This window comes from Chanos chanos, chromosome 8 (genome assembly GCF_902362185.1).
Source record: "Chanos chanos chromosome 8, fChaCha1.1, whole genome shotgun sequence".
NCBI lineage: Eukaryota > Metazoa > Chordata > Actinopteri > Gonorynchiformes > Chanidae > Chanos > Chanos chanos.
In genome coordinates this window covers 7,689,433-7,708,815 of record NC_044502.1, presented here as the reverse complement: position 1 = coordinate 7,708,815, position 19,383 = coordinate 7,689,433, and the positions used below count along the sequence as shown (strand labels likewise).

Sequence of the window (19,383 nt, the reverse complement as noted above, 5' to 3'; positions counted from 1 at the left end):
ACACTCTAGATTTACACCCCTCAGCTAACCCTCCAGAGGACACTGCTTGGCTTTCCATTCACATCCAAGCTTCATAAGATCTTGTAGTATAGCTGCTGTTTCTTACAGGGGCAGGCGGTAGAGAGTAGGGCTGGGCTGCAGTCTGTTTTAAGGCACAGAGTGTTCAGAAAACAGGCTTGTCTCTGCCTGTGATGAATGTCCTGGAGGAATGGTGAGTAAAGCTTCAGCTACAGAACAAGGTAGCACCGTGGAGTAGAAAAAAAAAAGAAAGAGAGAGAGTGGGAAAGGCAAAGGAGGGAATACTGAAGGTGTGAAGGAGGTATTTGGGGAGAGATAAAGAAATAAAGAGGAGAGGACACTGGTACGAATGAGTAAATGGGGAAAGGGAGTGGGGAGAGCGAGAGAGTGTGAGAGAGCATTGACGGCATTCTCCGTGCATGAGTATTAATCTTGAGATACAGTACCAGTCCGTAAGTGGGAAAAACTGAGTCCGCATAGTTTTGTAGGTGGAGAACAGGAGCCAAAGCTTCATGGTGCGCTGCCAAAAAGATGCAGAGAGCCACAGAGAGTACGTGAGAGAGAGAGAGAGAGAGAGAGAGAGAGAGAGAGAGAGATGAATTAAGTTAATGTTAATATCACAAAATTCATTATAATCTGTCTCTACAGGTTTGAATGGTATTTGCCTAGAGCGTGTGACTTTTCCATTTTTAAACCAGTTCTGCCCTTTCAGAATCGTGCTCTGACATTTATTTCAGGATGTAAAGCGTCTACACTGGCATTTTGGCTGTGATAACCTAAGCCATGAACAATTTTAATATGCACAGCAGTTTCTCATTTTATTATTTAAATCTAATTTTTTTGACTTTTAAAAAACCCTGAATACAGCCGAACGATTCAACAGCACTGTTTTCTAACAAATAAACGGCAAATCAAAGTCTCATATTAAGTACACTCACAGAGTAAAGATCCAAAAATAAACTGGTGTCTATTTGAAGAAAAGTAATTTGATTCCTAAACTATGTCACAATAGTTGTGAGGGCCACAGTTTAAAAGCCTTTATCAGTGCTTAATACTAAGCTCTCACAAGATTAAATCTCCTTTCCTTATGTGTATGGCTCTGTGAAAGGTTCCCAACTGAGTCTTTTTTTACACTCATTTGGAATTAGGTAGTTGGCTGAGGTGGAAGAGTCAAGCACTATTCAGGAGCAAAACAAAAACACACTTCAGTTGAAACAGTCCAGGCACTTGACTGAGCTCAGTAAATCAGAGGATTATAACGTGTGTGAAAGAGGAGGGAGGGCCAAACACGGTTGTTTTTGGTTAAAGAAAATGGAAGATAATTGTGCGTTTCTGAAATGCTGCTCTAAAAAAAACCCACACACGCTAAGTCTCCAACGGTAGAAGACTTTACCTCTCCGTCTGGAATATACTTTAAGTTAAGCACTTTCTTGGGGTCAAAAAGAGAGGACAAAACTCTGACTCGCAGAGGGAAAATTCTATGGCAGCTTTTAAACTTGGCTCTGATCTGGGTATTAGTGTCTCTTCATGTTGGAGTGTTGATCAGTCTGGCAATACAAGACATCAGAGGGAATAAACATCAGAGCGTGATATATTCAAGACCTTGGTCTGAGTCTGTGAGACAGCAAATTCAGTTTACACAAGGGCATCTTCTTTGCGCTCTGTCTTTATCTTTGTATTGATTTGCAAAGCCTTGCATTCTTCAATCCCTTGGTTGATGTCATCACTTGAGCAACCATGTGATTGGTGTTATTGGTTGTCACACACGTATATACTTATCTGTAATATTGAACTACATGCCAATATTGTTACTATTGTTTCAAAATGTGGGGACAAGGTTTTGCCTGAGCACAAAGTTTCAACTGTCAAAATTTTTTCCCCTAACATCAACAGACAGAAATCAGCTCAAATGATATTAAAAAAAAAAAATCAAAATAATTCAAAAATAATGTAAAACTATGCAAACAATTACAAGATCTCAAATGATTACGTATGAATGGGTTCATTTATTTAGATCCAGAGTGACATCCACACACCTGACTAACATTAATTACCATGAAAAACTCTGGCAAACCCAGTCTGCTAAATTGCCACACCTTTGACAAGTACGACTTTCTGATTGGCCTTCTCACACTCACATGCCTGAAACACAGCTGGGTGTGTCTGTACTAATGTGACGTTCAAAACCACAAACACATACACAATCCTTTCGCTATCTAAACAAACCAGCGAGCCAAAACACTAAAAACATGAATATGGAGTCAGACTTTTGGTAGGAATTTTTACACGATAAATGAAGAAGTAAACACTTTTGGGGAAAATGATGTGCGTTTATAGGTCAAAGGGCAAAGAGGCCGTATCCTGTCACCCCATGACAGCATGTTTAGTCACAAGTAAATCTATTACAGCTCCTTTTTTGGTTTTGCAGGAAAGTACGAGCGCTTGCAAACGATTGCCCAATCCTAAGCGATGATGGACTTCTTCTGAGGGCTGGCTTTGCTCGGTGACATTACTGTTCCAGGGAAAATATGGTTCAGAATTTTTAGCTTCTTAGCCAACATCTGTACAAATGCTTCAGTTCGTCTGCCGAGTGGTTTGCCGAGTGGTTTCTCACATAGTGCAACATTTACTTAAAAGTAATAAGTGTTGTTACTGCGGCAATTTTTTTTTCTAGTCATAGTTGTGAGCTTACCATTTAAAAAAGGGAAAACACAATAAATTAATCCCTGTTTTCTCTTTATAAACACATATGCGTAACGCTTGTTAGCCTGCAGAAAATCAGAAAAATGCAGTTTTTTGGACTCCTGCCTACATACCAGTGATCCTGCTCTTTGGCACGTAGACATCAGCACTGCAATGGGTGTTGACCTGTCTGACCATATCTGAAAATTGGAAGCAACTGTTCTCCCGAATCAGTTTCAGTCGTTTGTGTCGAGTATCAAATTACTTCCACGGTTGCAGAGGAAGTAAAACTCTGCGTCTTTGATTCCTCTTTTAATCAGGCCTAAAAACTTAAACAAAACAAAATAAAACAAAACAAAACAAAACAAACAGGCCTGGCATAGGTACAAACCCACAGGTCGGTGAGTGGAGCTTTTTTCTTTTTGCTACCATGCGTTTGTAATCACAGACCAAATCAAAGCTGACTCATCTGTCTGCTGGAGGACGGATTGTTTTCTTTCAGCCTTGTATAACTGGTTAGGCCATTGCTCAGTGGAGACTTCTGAAACAATGGAGATCTCAGTGACTGTGGACCACTGAATCGGCTCTGTGTTTTTCAGTCACAGCTATCTGTCATGTGCTCTCCGGAGACCTAATGGTATCCTCCATGTACTTCTTATCCACTGCCTCCATACAGAAAGCGGCTGTAGTTATAGGTTATCAACAAGTTTGCTGTGGACCATTAATGTTAAATGTTCACTGTTAATACGTCAAATTTAATTTGATATTTTATTACTGGTGATATTTATTGCTCATTGTTTAATAAATATAATTTGACACCTCTCTGTATTTTAAATTGACACTGTATCTCTACCAATATTAAACTTACCACCCAAAAAGCAGTACAAACATGTGGGTTGATTAATTGAAAAGTGACCAGCGTGTGTGCTCAAATTCAGTTGCCTACGGAAGGCTGAGCTTTGGACTCTACTGCCCAACTTTGCCCTTTTCTTTTGGAACATGAATAACTTCTGTGGCCTACAGATTACCAAGTGTGGAGTAAGCATCAGCTTCGTGGACACAGTGTACAAACTTGTCTAGTGGGCAAGAGTCCAGCACCTAAACCAATGTTCGACTAAATGTCTTCATCACGTAGACCTTAATTTTTCATTTTAAAAACATATATAAATGCAGTCTGGGAAACATATGTGTTGTAATCGTGTTCCCTGAGGCTGTGAGATTTCTGAGAAACATATCTGCATAGTTCACAGGACAATAAGATAAATGTACAGGGGGACATTCACTAATGTGTGCCGGAGGTGTGTTCCTGTCGCGTGGCCTGTCTTACCCAACAGTGTCTGTGTATCGTCGTTTAGTCATAGTGTGGCTTATGCATCAGTGTGAAACTCAAAGATGTATGCATTTTAAGCTGTAAGTGTGTGTGTCTAGCCTGATAATGAACTTTGCAGTGGCACTTATGCAACAATCGGTTCCTAAATGGTTATTTACTGTATTGGTTTTGTACTGTATTGGAAGTCGCTTTGGAAGTCATATGCAAAATAAATAACTGCAAACTGTGATATAGATGTAATTTTTTTTTCGTGAGAACACGTGACTCACAACCTTTCATTGTTGCGCAAATCGACAGCATTCAACCTGCTACATCTCCAACTCCCGCCATTTAATCATTTAAGTTTCAGTTTCGTCACTTATGTGTCTTCTATGGGCTATTGAATTAGCGCTACAGGCATATAGGTTCTGTTCAGTAAACTCTCAAAGGATTCGTCTGGTTCATTCAAAAGAGTTTCGTCTGCTGTTAATAGCCTTTCCCCTGGGACTCCCAACACCAGCCGTACTTTCAGCCCCCCTTTCCCCATATGTATCTTCGCCTGGTCAAGGCCATTAACAACTGCACATGTGTAACGTGTCCCATGACTAATACGGTCATGCTCATATTCTCGGAGGAAAATTCCTGTTTACTTGCTTGTTTAATGTGCGGTGTCCAAGTGCTAAGTTGTGTTATTTCCACTTTTCTTCAATAAAAAAAAAACTCGTTTCTATAATTAGCATAGATAACCAGAAACACATATGTACAAATATTCTTGGTGTATTTTTTCTCATATATTTCCGTCAATTTGATACCCTAGCGAGAGAACTAGAGTAATAGGCTCTGCAGCCAGATACTATAAAGGAAGGAGTCGTGGGGTTGAAGTCACGCCCCTTTCAAACTATAACCAATCAAAAGTTTCCTAATTAACATATATCCATGCCCTCTGGCGCGTTGTGCGTCGGTCTGCTGTTCCTCTTTCTTAGGTTTGCTGAACCTGAGAGGCATCTCTGAGCGCGTGGTTGGTCGACGCGAGGCCTTGCAAAGTTCTATTGAGGAAAATATTCGCACAAAACTTAATGTTTTAAGTGAACACAATTGTTTAAGAAGACGTTAATTTCACAATGGAGGATCAAGTGGAAGTAAGCTCAACGACGCCTTCCGATGACGCTTTCAAATTTCACCAGGAAGACCTGTATGGAACAGAGAGTTCTGGTGTAGTTTTGGATGATGCACCCACGAATTTTGTTCCTGACACAACTTTTGATGACGACGATATCTTAGATTTGGCCGGGGGAGCGAAGGATGCTATTGAGCGCCACAGGTCCACGTTGCCACGTAATGAGAACCCAATCATGGACTCGTTTTCAGACTTCACCAGGCCCGAACCTGAACCTTCTGCTCCGGAACAGGAGGTGGAGAAACCAGGGCTAATCAGCTTTGAAGATGCAAGTAGTGAAGAACAGTCAAAAGCAGAGGATGTTTCCGAAACAATAGAAAAAATTACCCCAAAGTCAACCACGTCGGACCAGTCTAAATCATCTTCATGTGAGTAGACTTATTTATATCTTGTAATGAGCTTTTATGGAGATTTTAAAGATAATTTTCTTCGCCATCTCACTTATCTGGTTTTGCTGATATGTTATTCCCTGTATATATAGTTCTTCTGCAGATGGGTATTTTTTCTGTTCAGTTTCAATCATCCATCAGTATCTGACGTCAGATCCGGTATAGTTAGTCTGTAAATGAGTTTGCCTGTCGGTTCACAATACTTTTCTCAAGTTTCGTCGTTAGGCGAAGGTACACGGTGTCCACTACCTAGCTGACGCTGAATTGCAGGTGAAATCGTTCTCAACGCCACAGACAAATGCAGGGCTTTTGTGGGGACTCGATCAAATCTTCGTAAAAGATTAATAAAAAATTAAAGTGGTCATTTTATATTATTCATTTCACGTTTTTTCATGATGAGGATTAGATAATAGCGGTTTCTGATTTGTTCTGCTTTTCGCCACCTGATTGCGTGACTTGGCAGTGTTTTCACGCAGACATAACATGTTTGATACATTCTGTTCTTCTCATTGAGGGGCCTGCTTTGACACATGAACACAAATTTCGTGTTAGAAAGCCGTCCAGGATTAATTACAAACAAATGTTGGCAGTTGCCATAGGGAGTTTTATTTTTCATGAGTACACTGCCATCTTGTGGATCAATTCACGAAAAACATTGAGTATGAGTACTGTAATTAAATTCGTGTCATGTCTGTAATTAAATTCACGCCTTGTTCAGTTTTTTTTTTTTTTTTTCATTTACCTCAGTTCGTGTATAAAGCCCAGTATATAATTTTGGCGTGTGTGTTTTTACTTCTCTCTTTTTTAACTTAGTATGTATTAGTCACGTTGAATAAAAAATCAGTGGGGCCATGTATGGTATGCTGTATTTTAGGCATACTTTTGCCTCCTGTTTTGAATGCAATCCTTTCTATTTGTGTATCACTTCGGTTAACATTTTTTAACGCAGTCAGCACTTCAGCAGCATGTCTTTAAACCGTTCTAACTTCCCTATGCATTATAAAATGGTATGTTTACAAGTGGAGCCAAAGGGGAAAAACATATCCTTTTGAGCAGAGCTTCACTGCCATGGCCTCTGTTACTACTTATTATAGTACCATTTATAGAACATTACAGTAACTATGTATTGAGAAAGTCTTTAGCAACTTCCGTGGTTTGACACTGACAGTGTGCACCACACTGGTCAGAATTAGAACAGCGTGAGTGCTGGTTACCATCAAAACATGACCCCCACACACACACACACACGGATTAAACGTGTAATGGAGCATTGGGGGAGCTGTTGCATTGCTGTGTCTGGATGTACCGAGTATCAGTAGCGCCTGGAGAGCTGACCTCAGCAGTCCTGCCAGCTGCGGGAGTGCTTAGGGACAAGCAGGGAGGGTTACAGCCTTCCAGCAGTCCCTCAGCCCTTCCAGTCCCTGTCCTCCAGCTCCAGCAAGAGGGTCGTAGAGACTGCCCTCTCTCCTTCACTTTTCGCTCCGTTCCAGCTTGCTACTCCAGCGGCACGCACACGGCTGGAATGCGTGACTGAACCACCGCTACTGGTATAGCACAACCGTGGAAAGCTGAGGGATGGAGACGAAACACTGGAAAGAATGGGGTATATTGGTGAACAGTTGAATAACCCATGAGCTGTCGTTCCTGCTGCATGGGTCTTTGAAATGAGGAAAATATAGTTGTTGTTTTTTTTAATTTTTTTTTGCAAATTGGATTAGGAATTGTGTTATTTATTGTTCAGCCTTTAGAAGTAACACTAGGCACAACTGTTGGAATACTTGGTTGTTTGTGTCTTCTCTCAGGTATTTGCTGAGAGGGTAGAAAGTTCTAGTCACTGTCAGTAAACAGTCTCTCAGCATAACCCATGTGCTTTATTTTCGTCCTTGTGAGAACTTCATTGTAACTGTACATTCCTTAAGGCATTTACTGAAATGATACTTATAATACTACTGTTAAATAGCAGGATTTACAATTTGGTTAATATGTCTCGACACAAGTGTTATTTTACTTTTAAATACCAAAGTCAGTGTGTGTATCTTTAGATATTTTTAGTCAAGCTTTATCACGTGGCTCAAAGTATGCATTCGTTTTTAGACAGAAGGAGGTTTTGAGGGCCCCTTTAAATATTTTGCACTTCTCGGAGAGTCTGAGGTCATGCCACTGATATCAGACTATGTGCACGTATTAATCAGGCGTGAAGAGTGGTGTTCTCATTAGTTAATGTGCACAGACGGATAAGTTACAGAGTGTTCTCGCGGAGTTACTGAAGTCAGCCTTTCAAGTGTAGCTGTGGGGACTTTTGTATTGAAATTTCCCTGTACAACTAAAGACCGGAAGTTAAGCTTGTCATTAGGGCATTTCTCTCTTCTGCACTTAAACAAGTGTATGTTAGCAGGACCAAGATGAGCTCTAAGCAAGGTTAGTGTTTTTTTGGCCCGAGTTGTTCCATGTTATTTTATCCGTAAATAATGTTGTACTGTTGTTCTTGCCGACTCATTTTGATTTTCATTCAGAGGGACGCCATCAAGGAATCAGATGGCTCGAGCTCTTTTAATGTCGAGCGGGCTCGATAGGCCTTGGCCTGAGCAATTCCGCGTTGAGCTGAACTGCATGTGCGATACAAGACATCCCGTCATTTGAAGATGGTCGTGAATACTCATTGTTTTTGTTCAGTATGTCTTTGTATATCCTAAGTGGGAACGTTTGGGATTATTTCGACAGACAGACTTCAGTCTTGCCATAGTGACTGGTCAAACCAGTAAGCAGCTGTAATTTGCAGTCTATTTGAACTGCTCCGCACCGACATCAACAAATATGTGCCACAAAAGTAAGCTAGTCAACCGAATTTCAGATCAACTCGGTCTCCAAATAGTAGTTTAGAGATTTACATGAAGAGTGGATTAATGTTTCATATGACACGCACCAAACTGTTTTCCGAGCTAACTCACGCTATCTTAAATGCTAACTCGTGTGTTATCAACACGGTCGCTGACGTTAATTCTGTAACGGTGTGGGCGAAACCATACGCCATTGGCGCTGATTAGTGCTGTCTGGAATTTTTAAAATGCGTTCATATTGTCTCAACGATTTACTTGAGCATGTATTGGCAGAAATTATCTCCCGTACGGAATTGACCCGCTTGGTCATCGTGACTATTTTTCGTATTTAGTCCCTTATCTCACTAGCAAGTGAACAGCATTCATTACGAGCCTGCGTCTGATTTGCGAAGAATCGCTTTCCATGCGAGAGTGAACACACGCCCAAAAAGACGCTTGAGTAACTAATTCAGACGATGTAACCTTTTCGAAAACACAATTTCGTTCACGCTTTTGTATTTATAGCGTTTGCTGTTTGGTGAATCGGGGGTGGTAATGCTCTCCATCCGAATACGGAATTGCTAATTATGACTGGCCTATCTTTTGTATCCCCATATCTTGTATTAAGTGTCTTCAGTGCAGACATCGTATTGCCAGACGATGTTCGTTAAAGTGTGACCTGCAGCCCTAGCAAACAAATATACAGACAATTTCAGAGCATTCATGAGTGTGCAACTAATATTGCCTTTTCAAATTGTAAAATTCCCCAGAACACGTAAGAAGTTGTGTGACATCCTGGACGCCTTTTTAGTATCATTCATTCAAGTAAGTCAAGTAGAACTATATAGTATTAAACATCAGGTGTAGGGTTCCCGAATTGTTGGAGGATTGAACAATTTAAGTAGTTGCAACGGACACTTGCGCAAACAGCTGACTCTGGCAGTAACCGCTGCAATGCGGAAGTGTGGTTTTAGGTGGGTTTTTTTGCGACTGAACAGAATGAACGAATATGTTTGAGTTGCTTTACTTTTCTGCGTTCCATTCAGTACGTTTTTCTTCTTCCCCTTCGTTCTCCCCCCCCCCCCGTGTCACACTCAGCCATTGTCCTCTGTCTTTGTATAGTAGCAATATATGCCCACTCATGCCTCCTCTCTTCTCCTGCAGTGGAAGACCTCCTGCACTGGCGTGACTTCCAGCGGACAGCGGTGGTGTTTGGTGCCAGCCTGTTCCTGCTTCTGTCCCTGAGCACCTGTAGCATTGTCAGTGTGTGCGCCTACATTTCTCTAGCCCTTCTGTCCGTCACCATCTCTTTCAGGATATACAAAGGCATCCTGCAGGCTGTGCAGAAGTCTGAAGATGGCCACCCATTTAAGTAAGGCCTATTTTTTTTGTTTTGGTTTTGTTGCTTTTTTTTTTTTTTTTTTACATCTACAAAAGCATTTGTGCTAACAGTTGCGTTCCAATCATACTTGGTCAGGTTGGTCTGCATTTCTTAAATGTGTTTTCGAATCCCCAATTCAAGAGTTCATTGTTCACCACGACTTAGAAACATGTGTCTGTTCACCAAGGAGGCAAATGAATTGGTTCGTTTAGTGAGTTAATTCAGTAATTTCATTAAATATTAATAAACAACTCAGCATTGTGACAATTCAGAACTGCACTGTAGAAAAGTGCGGAAAATGATCTTACTTGACAACTTTTTAGTCTTGACCCTCGACCCTTGTCCAGAAGATTCAGATATGTCACTCTGGAATGCTTCCTGACCTTTCACCTGCTTGTACAATCTTGTGACTGTTGACACTCTTTATCAAAGTTGCCTGTATGAGGGAGATGTCTTGCTATGTACAGTTTGAATAATCTGGGCTTTGGTCTGGCCATATTTGCTTAGAGTAGGAAAGGCAGATTTGAATGGTTCAAAGTGTGCAGATTACCATTAAACCACTTAACTGTTATTTATTCACACGGTTCAGGTATTACTGCTGTTTGAATATTAATCCCTCTGCTTGTGCAAGATCAGGAAAGACAGTTTCTTCCTGTCTCAAGGTGTATGATGTGTCTCTCAGACCTCATCTTTCTCTCTCTCTCTCTCTCTCTCTCTCTCTCTTTTTCCCTTTCCTTTTTAATTTCACTTCCAATCTATCACATGCTCATATCCATGAATGCTGGCATTTTTGTGTCATAAAGTCATGCATGTCATATTCCTCAGACTGCTGATCTGGGGTCAATTTATGCCTTTTGTCATCCCAATAAATAAAGTATACTGACAGAGTGACGCTGGTCTTAGATCTGTGTGCTCTTACCCTGTGCTGTCTAATACGTATTGGCCCAGGCTTCTGTTGTGTTTTCAATACTGAATGCTTAACGCACACACATTCTCACACACTCTCTCTCTCTCTCTCTCTCTCTCTCTCTCTCTCTCTCTCTCTCTCTCTCTCTCTGTGTCTCTGTCTCTCTCTCTCTCTCTGTCTCTGTCTCTGTCTCGTACAGGATGTACTTGGATCAGGACATCGCCCTGCCTGCGGAGACAGTGCATACATACAGTGATAAGGCTCTGGTGCATGTGAACAGATGCCTGAAGGAGCTGCGACATCTCTTCCTGGTGGAGGACCTGGTGGACTCTCTGAAGGTACAGAGAAACTACCACAGTGTTTTATTTTAACAACGCCTCAAGCTTTAGTACTTCATTACATCCCACCCACTTCCGCTGGTCTGTAATGGCAATTTATATTCTGTGTGTGTTTGAGTCGTAAACAGTTATGGTAATTTTCCCTCTGACTCAAGTTACATAAACAAATTAGCTGGGAATCAAGATACATAAACAAATGAAAGTTTTGAATAATCTGTGCTTCGCCTGATCACCTATCAGGTACGGAAGTTTCTGGAGGTGTTGTTTATTTTCTGACTACGTTGATGGGAGCAGAGTTTTTGAATGGTGCTATCAATATTCAAAATGAGTGTTTTGGAGGTTTCACCCCCCCCCCCCCCCCCTTTTTTTTCGGCATTTTGCTCGTGCTCTTTGGGCAGCTTGTATCCTCACACACATTTAATAAAAAAAAAAAAAAAAAAAAAAGGAGGCAGCCGTGAGGTGCCTCGCTGAGGGGGGAGGGGTCACGTCACGGGCACTCTGACAAAGCGGTCTTTGTGGACCGAGCTGAGGGGATTTGTCCAGCGGGCTGGCGGGATAAAGCTGGTGCCAAGGGGACAGACCCCTCTCTCTCTCTATCTGTCACAGGGCGGAAGAATTTTGCATGGCTGGGTCATGTTATTGTTGGGGGAGGAGCGACGGGTCTTTGTTTAACAGCATCAATTATTGGCACGCTACTTAGTTAGCATAGCAGTCCTTCAACTGAAACAAAAGCGGTTAAGTCTTCCCTTTTTTTTTTTTTGTATATTTTCGTCGGTTATGTAATCTTGAATGGGTCGGAAAGAGAAGAAGAAAACGGGATTTTTGATCTCGGGCCAGCGTTACCCCCGTCAAGTCTCTTTATTCGTCCTCTGATGTATCGGCTGGTTCTATAGAACAGTACCGTCTCTGTGCACAGACAAATAAAGTACCACCGAGGAAAAGTACCACTATGTCAGAACATCTTTTATTTTTTTTTCTCCCCCTTTTGACCATTTGTGCAGCAAGTGTCAACAAGCTGTCACTTCCCTGACGCTTCGGGTACCCACCCCACCCCAATCAACTTGACTTACAGAGCGGTCCTTGTCTGACACGCGCAACTGTACAGTTTGTCCTTTTCCGATACGAGCATACTGGAAAACCCTCCTTCGGTTTCATTTTGAAATGTAACGTAGGATATTTCGTGAACGGCTGGGATGATACACTGATGGCGTAATGGAAGAGCTGTTTTGGCGTTTTGTGATAACTCAGCAGCACGGGGCTTTTCTTGGCTCCCGCTTGGCCCGGTGCCCCGAACGGACCTTCTCGAGCCTGGACAGAAGCTCCCGTGTAAGGAGAGGCGAAGACGGTTACCCCGGTCGAAAAAAAAAAAAAAAGGAGGGACGGACGGCGGAGCGGCCGACAGCTAGGGTTTCGCTAAGACCTCCTGCCCTTTCGCTTGAGTTCAGAGAGACTGACGTTTTAATCCCACCAGTGCCCTCCAACCCCCACCACCCGCCCCCAACCCACCAAGCCAGTGGACTTACTCAGGAATGTCTCTGTTTCCCAAAGCAACGCACAAATGTCAGTGGAAATCAGCTTGACCACTGGTTGGTCACTTAGCAGATCTGTAATATTCAGCTTGGGCTTTTTATGTAAGACAGGACCCAAAGTCATTAAGGTCTCCCCTGTCTACTGTGTATGGTGTGTTTATAGACAGTCTGTCTTTCGGGCTTAAGGCGGTGTTTCTTTTGGATCAGACATCTGAAATGATTACCGTATCTTTGTTTATTCAGCATGTTTGTTGCGTGTCTTGAAGCTACTATAACAAACTGATCTGGGAACAGGTTCCTTATAGGCTTCTTAGTCACTATGTCATGCTGAGACACCATACTCGTTTGCAAACTATTCTTTGAGAGAGATATAAAGAGAGACATAAAATGCACAATTTCTGTGTGGTATAGATCATGCAAAAAATGTTTTCCCCTACACGGGCTCAAACATTGATAATTTTACTGTCTTTTAAAAGAGTCTCATTTTGTGTTGACATTGGCTCTCTCTTTCTCTCTCTCTGTCTCTACAGTTTGCTGTCCTCATGTGGATCTGCACCTACATCGGTGCCTTGTTCAATGGTCTAACCCTCATCATCCTTGGTAAGTTCTCCAGATTCACCAAAACTCTACAGAGTGGTGTAATGAAATAAAGCCTGTTACTAAACAGCCTCACCCTGTTACTAAATGAGACAAACATTGAGAAACATAACTGTTTCACTGCTAATTGGAAGAAAGACAGCTAACTATCGTGCTGGAAAAACTGTGATTAAATTAAGCCAGCATGTGTGTATTGTAACAATTTACCTCTGCAGTAGTCTTTGTTTTTGACGAAGTTAATTCTGTGGTCTGTGTTGTTTTTATTGTGCTTCACAGAGGGAAGAAGGCTGATAGGATTGCCGAAGTAGTTACATAGTCAGTTAACAATGTAAACATACCTCTCACTTCAAAAATAGGATGATGTTTGTGAGCGGTATTGATGGTTTATCTCCCCTCACAGAGATTAAAACGGTTTTGTCTTTGAGTTTATTTGCAACCAAGAGAGGACTGACTGCTGTTTTTTTATGCCTCTGAGGCCCCGTCCTCAAAGTGTCTCGTCCATGCGGCAGTGTCTTGAGAACTCATCTTCGTTCCACACCGATTTGCAAACTGAGTGAAAAACGCTGTAGTGTGTATGCCAGGCCAGTAGGTGGAAGTGTAACTTTGCCGCTCAAATATACGACCACCACATAAGAGCGCCACCAAAATGTAAAGAGCCACGTGCGAGGTGGGGCCGTGTCATTGTTTTCAAAAGGTTCCGTATTCACCTGTCTACACGGCGACGTAAGGGTTGTGTTTTCAGAAGATTCCACTCTGGAACCCGTGTTCAAAAGTTTCCGTTTTCGGGCCTGGAAAATGCTGTTGTGTGGATGAAAGGCCAAAGCTTATCAAAACCTTCCCATTTTCGCAAAAACTTCCCATTTTCACCGTTGTCGTCGTGTGGATGTGGCCTGAAACTGTCAGCAGTCATTCTAATGCTTCAATCCCATGGATGTGTGTGAGATGATTATTTTTGATTATATTGTTAACGTTTGTTTTGTCTGTGTTTCCAGGCTTTATTGGAGCTTTCACTTGGCCAGTTGTGTATGATAAATATCAGGTTTGTATCACTTTTTTTGTTTGTTTTTTAAACCAGGGGTTCAAACTAATTTCTGACACAGACCACTGTAGCCTCCACCATTAATTTTACACTTATATGATCACAAAGCTTCAGTAGCTGCCATGCAGTTGTTTTATCAGATTAATGCGCTTAAAACTTTTTTTTTTTTTTCCTTTTTGCCGGACACAAATTGTTGAGTAAGCATGATGTGTGTGCCAACCTGTTTTTCTAAAATGTACTTCTCTCTCTCTCTGCAGAAAGAAATCGACCATTACTATGATCTGGTCAAAAAGCATACCAAAGACATATGTGGAAAGTAAGTGTTTTGTTTATACTTGATACCACTCATACTTAGATCATACTTAGATGCTGTTCTAATCAGGTTGTTATGTGTTAATATAATGTCAATGTAAAATCTCATTATCTTCTGTAAATGAACCCTCTTGGCACTGTGTGACTTCTTAGGCATCTGCACAGATATGTGTAAAGCCCTCAGCCCTTCCCACTTCATATTTAAAATACCATTGAAATGTAGAGTCAAACTTAAAAGGGTTCTCTGTGTCCTACGAATACTTGTCAGACAGCAGAGCAAACTGGAACAGTAATACTATTAGGGCTGGGTATTGGTACAGATGCCCCGATTCGATTCCGATTCACATGCTACCGATTCCATTCAATTTGATTCCGATTCGATGAGATATGAAATACTATATAGCAGCTATCCATATTTGGAGAGATGTTTAAAAAACTCTAAGAGGAACATAAAGTCACTGTAAACAAACTGTGAAAACCATTAAAGAAAAGGCCAAAATCTTGGGTAAAATCTTTTTATTTTTATTTGAGGAACACATGGGTATAGTACCTTTTAAAAACAAAACCGACTTTTCTCTTTCAAACACACAAAAAAAGACTTCTGAGTGAAAAGAATAGCTGAAAATAAAAATGGGCTAGTCCAAAGGTTACATGCCATGTTTCACAAGGACTTAAAGATATGTGCCAAAACGAATTAGAGTTCGTTATTAAACTTAAAAGTAAACAACTTAAATATAAAGTTATATTATGCAAAAGTTTGGTTTTGCCTCCACTGTTACGACAATGAGAGATTCACAGGATGTTTGGGCATGTGACTAAGCGTTGCGTGAGATCAAAAGCCTGTAGTGCGCCGTGCGCGCTCCGTAGCAACAGCCCTGCGCTTTGGCTCGACTCCGCATATTAGCACGACTCCAAAACGTCAAAGTAGACATCCCTAGGCCAGTTTAAAAAAAAAACAAAACAAAAAAACAAAACAAAAAGACCCAAGTGATTGTGCAATGAAGTCGTGCCGCAAATAAGCAGGAATTTGACAAACGCCGTCTCGAAATTCGGACCGACCGGCCTGTTCTTTTATTTGTAGGCCTAATTGCCGCCTCATTTAGCCCATGTTCAAGTTCTTTCATTTGACTGGCTTAGAATGCAAAGGCACATACACTGAAGTGCGATCCGATTGCAAAAGAGGCTCAGTGTAAAAGTTTCCAACGACCCGAGACTTTGAAAGTATGGGAGTACTTCAGATTATCACGAAACAAAAAAAGGTGGTTTGTACACTATGTTCACAAAGTTTCGGTGGCGTACGGCAGCAGCACTAGCGCTATGCAGAAGCACCTGGGGAGAAAACACGCAGGTGCTATTCTGGACGATGGACCGCCAGAAAAGGCCAAACCACCACAATGACACACAGTTTGTTGTTGTCAAAATAAAAATGCACTCAAATGAAATGGTCAGTTTGATTTTTTTTTTTGGAGGTAAATTAATCGTCTAGATTAATCGACTCATCTTTAAAGTAGTCTATAGATTCATCGATAGAAAAATCGGCATGCCACTGAAATGAGGTAGTAAAGGGGGTAGAGTGGATTCGTTAAGTGGCGTTATTTAACTCTCTTGCCCTTAATGTTGTTAAAATGGTGTAACCCTGGTGTAATTGTGTGTATGTGTGTGTTGCATTGACAGGATTCAGGCCAAGATTCCTGGTGCAAAGCCCAAGGCGGAATGAGGAAGTGAAGCAGGCTTGTCTGTATGAGATCGGAGGTGTGTGTGTGCAGGAGTGGGGGATGTACACTTGCTGGTTGGGAGATGGTTTGATTTTTTTTTTTCTTTCTTTTTTTTTTTTTTGAGAAAAAGGCCTTAGATGTTGCAATGTAAACCATTATTATTATTATTATTTCTATTCTCACGATGATCCCCCCCCCAAATTTTTGGAAATATTGGCGTCACAGTGAACTTGACCATGTTGTTATCGTGTCACCAGTTGCTCACACAAGCTAAGTCACTGTTTGTTGAAATTAAAGCTCTTTTTTGTTTTTTTGTTTCTCCTGTTCATGTTGAGAATTAAACATATGCTTCGTGACACCTTTAGCAAATGTGATTTTGAAGTATTCAATATGGTGAGGGATGTTTGCGTAAATTGTATCAAACTGGATTGAAGTGATTTTTTGGTACGTTTTTAATTCTGTTTGTACATTTTTGTTTTTTTGTTTTGCAATAGGAGGCAATGTAATTTCTCTTTTTTTCCCCCCACATTGTTCCCCCCTGTTAATTCTTATTTCAAAGGGAATACAGCTTGAGTAGAATAACCAGATGCCATCTAAAGAAGTGTTGTTTTTAGTTTGTAGTAGGGTTTTTTTTTTTTTTTTGCTTTGAGAGGACACTTAATCCTGTGGTGTAACTGTTTAAAGTGACTTTTTTTTTTTTTTTTTTGGTTGTGTGAAAGAAGCTTCTAGTTCTCTGTAGCAGCTTGTGTAGGATCTGGGCATTTTTTCCTTTTTTTTTGTTTTCCTCATTTGTTTTTCTCAGCTGTGTTTTCAAAAGAGATTTTTTGTTACACCCTGTTCTTTTTGTGATTCTAATCAATGTTTTTAGAGGCTATAGCGTGAAGGAGAAGTCAGAGGTTGAATGTTGTGTAACTTCATGTAATTTCATCAGTGTCAGCTGCCTAGTGATTTAAAAAAAAAAAAAAAAAAGAAAAGAAAAAGAAAAGGAAAAAAACAAAAAAAACAAAACTTTACACAAAACAGTCACTGTCTCCTATGAGGACCGAATATGTGAAACAACAAAATTCCTTTTAAATCCAGCAAACTTCAAGCACTGGTTTGTCATGCAGGTCATTGTAAATGATCATTCATGAAGTTTTTCTGATGAATTCTACTGAGGGCTGTCTGTGGAACTTTGTGAAATTAAAGAAAAAAACAAAACAAAAACAAGTACCAATAAAGCTTGTAGACAAATAATTTGGCTTGGAGGTGTTACTTTGGAAAGTTAAAGCTTGCTTTTTAAAAATTTTCTGTGTACTCATAAATTCAGGGAGTGAAATTCGAAATTCTTGAGTGCTTTTTGTAGAGTTTGATAAGTCTGCTGGAGAACAACTTTTTCGGTCAAAACTATTTACATTGCGCGGAACCAAACCGGGGGTATTCTAGAAAGCAGGTTTAGTGAAAACTCTTGAGTTAACTCAGAACAAGTAGTAAACCTCCTAATAGAAGAGCCTCATAGCTTTGTTTTGCTTGGAGAATAAAGCCATTGGACTGCTCTATTAGGAGGTTTATTACTCCATGTGAGTTATATAACTCGGAGTTTTCACTAAACCTGCTTTCTGGAACAGCCCCCAGGTAGGATGAAGACGTTCAGTGTAACACAGTCAAAGACGACCGTTTCCACTTAGACCTGAGATGACGTGCACACTGCAGGTTTTTATATATAATATATAATATATATTTTTTTAAAACAAACCGTTCTCTCCGAGGTCAAACACGCCATCATCGAAATCTCAAAGCAAATGGAACAGAGCCGCCGCAATCATACTGAGTGAAGGCATTTTATATTTCTGACAAAGACAAACTTTTTCATCTCAAAGTACTAACCTCATCCACAATTAATGAACTGTTCCGTGACATGCATCATATTACAGAGCAGACGGAATGAAAAGCGTATTGCCCTAGTTTGCGAATAAGACACCTGCCTGAAAATTGGCTTAGAAATTTGCGTCCAGTGATCACACTGCCATCTTCTGGTGAAATGTAGGAATGGGGCTTTGTTTAAACATCTTTGGCCTTCTCTACAATGAGGGAGAAGATGAACTTGCACAGTAGTCGAATTTCAGATATTTTGTCAAATTCAAAGCGCTAATGCTCTCCACTGAATACTTTGCTAACTGTAAGAATACACACAAACTGACATTTTTCTCAAATAGAAAATGCTGCTTCTCCACGTTTTTTACTCTTCTGTATGAAAATGCCCGTGGTCTGCACCGAGTTTCATCTGGACGAAGATTAGCTTTGTCTGCTGCTTTGACGGCTACATCATTACACACAGGTGCCCGTGCGAGCAAGGAGATTACTGAGCTGCGTCCGTGTAATGAAGTTTTTATCGATTGCCTTCTCTTTTTTTTGAAAGAGCAGGGAGAAGGAGGGCCAGTTTCGGCCCAAATCCAATGCTGAATCACTGGACGGGTAATTTGCTGAACTGGTTATCTACTTTGCTCTCCACAGCTGACTTGCGGCTTTCCATTCTGGTTAAGACCACGGGCCTATAAATGCTATTTGCACAGACAAGTTCTCAAAACGTCTATACCGATTGAGATATGATACGGCTTCACATTTTGTTCAAAGACAAGCCATTTCTCGCTGTATTTAAACTTTTGTCTGCTCTGAGATCTGTTTCTGATCTGAACAGTTGGAAAATGCAGAAAGAGGGGGGGACAGAGGGAGAACAGTTGGAAAATGAGGAAAGAGCGAGGGAGAGAGAAAGAGAGAGAGAATAAACACTTGTGTTTTGCGCTGTCAAAGTTGATTTAGAAAGTGAACCTTCAAACTGATGTTAAATAATTCCTCCATGACGTTCCCCAATGATCGCGACCTGCCGCCCCCAACCCTTTCTACCCCCTACGTGTACAACTGTCAGTGTGAATTAAAGTCTCAGCGGCGGTGACACAACCAATATAGACAGGAACACATATACACACTTCACATCGCCCGCATTCACAAAAAAAAAAACACAAGTACCCTTTGACCGCAAACTTGTGAAAATAGTGGTGCTGTCTACACTCGGAGTCATCCTAACGTTATAAAAACACATGGAGTCTGCCAGCGCGTGCCAGAACAACAGCGCATCGCTGTTCTTGCCGATTGTTAGATGAGTTAATAGTTTTGCACATATGCAAATAGTCTCAC

The 19,383-nt window shown here is 41.0% G+C and overlaps 1 protein-coding gene across 3 annotated transcripts; it reads left to right on the top strand.

Moving 5' to 3' along the window:
• The first annotated feature begins 4,999 nt into the window (after positions 1-4,999).
• rtn4a (reticulon 4a) lies at positions 5,000-17,445 on the top strand. Of its 3 annotated transcripts, none has more exons than XM_030781214.1 (7): positions 5,000-5,554; positions 9,556-9,763; positions 10,879-11,017; positions 13,077-13,146; positions 14,136-14,182; positions 14,440-14,498; positions 16,169-17,445. In XM_030781214.1, exons 1-7 carry the CDS (start codon positions 5,131-5,133, stop codon positions 16,209-16,211), a joined length of 990 nt encoding a protein of 329 aa, XP_030637074.1. In that variant the 5' UTR covers positions 5,000-5,130; the 3' UTR covers positions 16,212-17,445. The 3 variants fall into 3 exon arrangements, with proteins under 3 accessions (XP_030637074.1, XP_030637076.1, XP_030637075.1); XM_030781216.1 differs by lacking the exon at positions 5,000-5,554 and adding an exon at positions 7,136-7,178; XM_030781215.1 differs by lacking the exon at positions 5,000-5,554 and adding an exon at positions 7,913-7,993.
• Positions 17,446-19,383: the final 1,938 nt, after the last annotated feature.

Excerpts from the sequence above, each read along its gene's own strand:
- rtn4a (XM_030781214.1), top strand. The coding sequence starts at position 5,131 with ATGGAGGATCAAGTGGAAGTAAGCTCAACGACGCCTTCCGATGACGCT. Across the intron at positions 9,764-10,878 it reads GAAGATGGCCACCCATTTAA|GATGTACTTGGATCAGGACA; the intron begins GTAAGGCCTATT and ends TGTCTCGTACAG. Across the intron at positions 14,499-16,168 it reads ACCAAAGACATATGTGGAAA|GATTCAGGCCAAGATTCCTG; the intron begins GTAAGTGTTTTG and ends TTGCATTGACAG.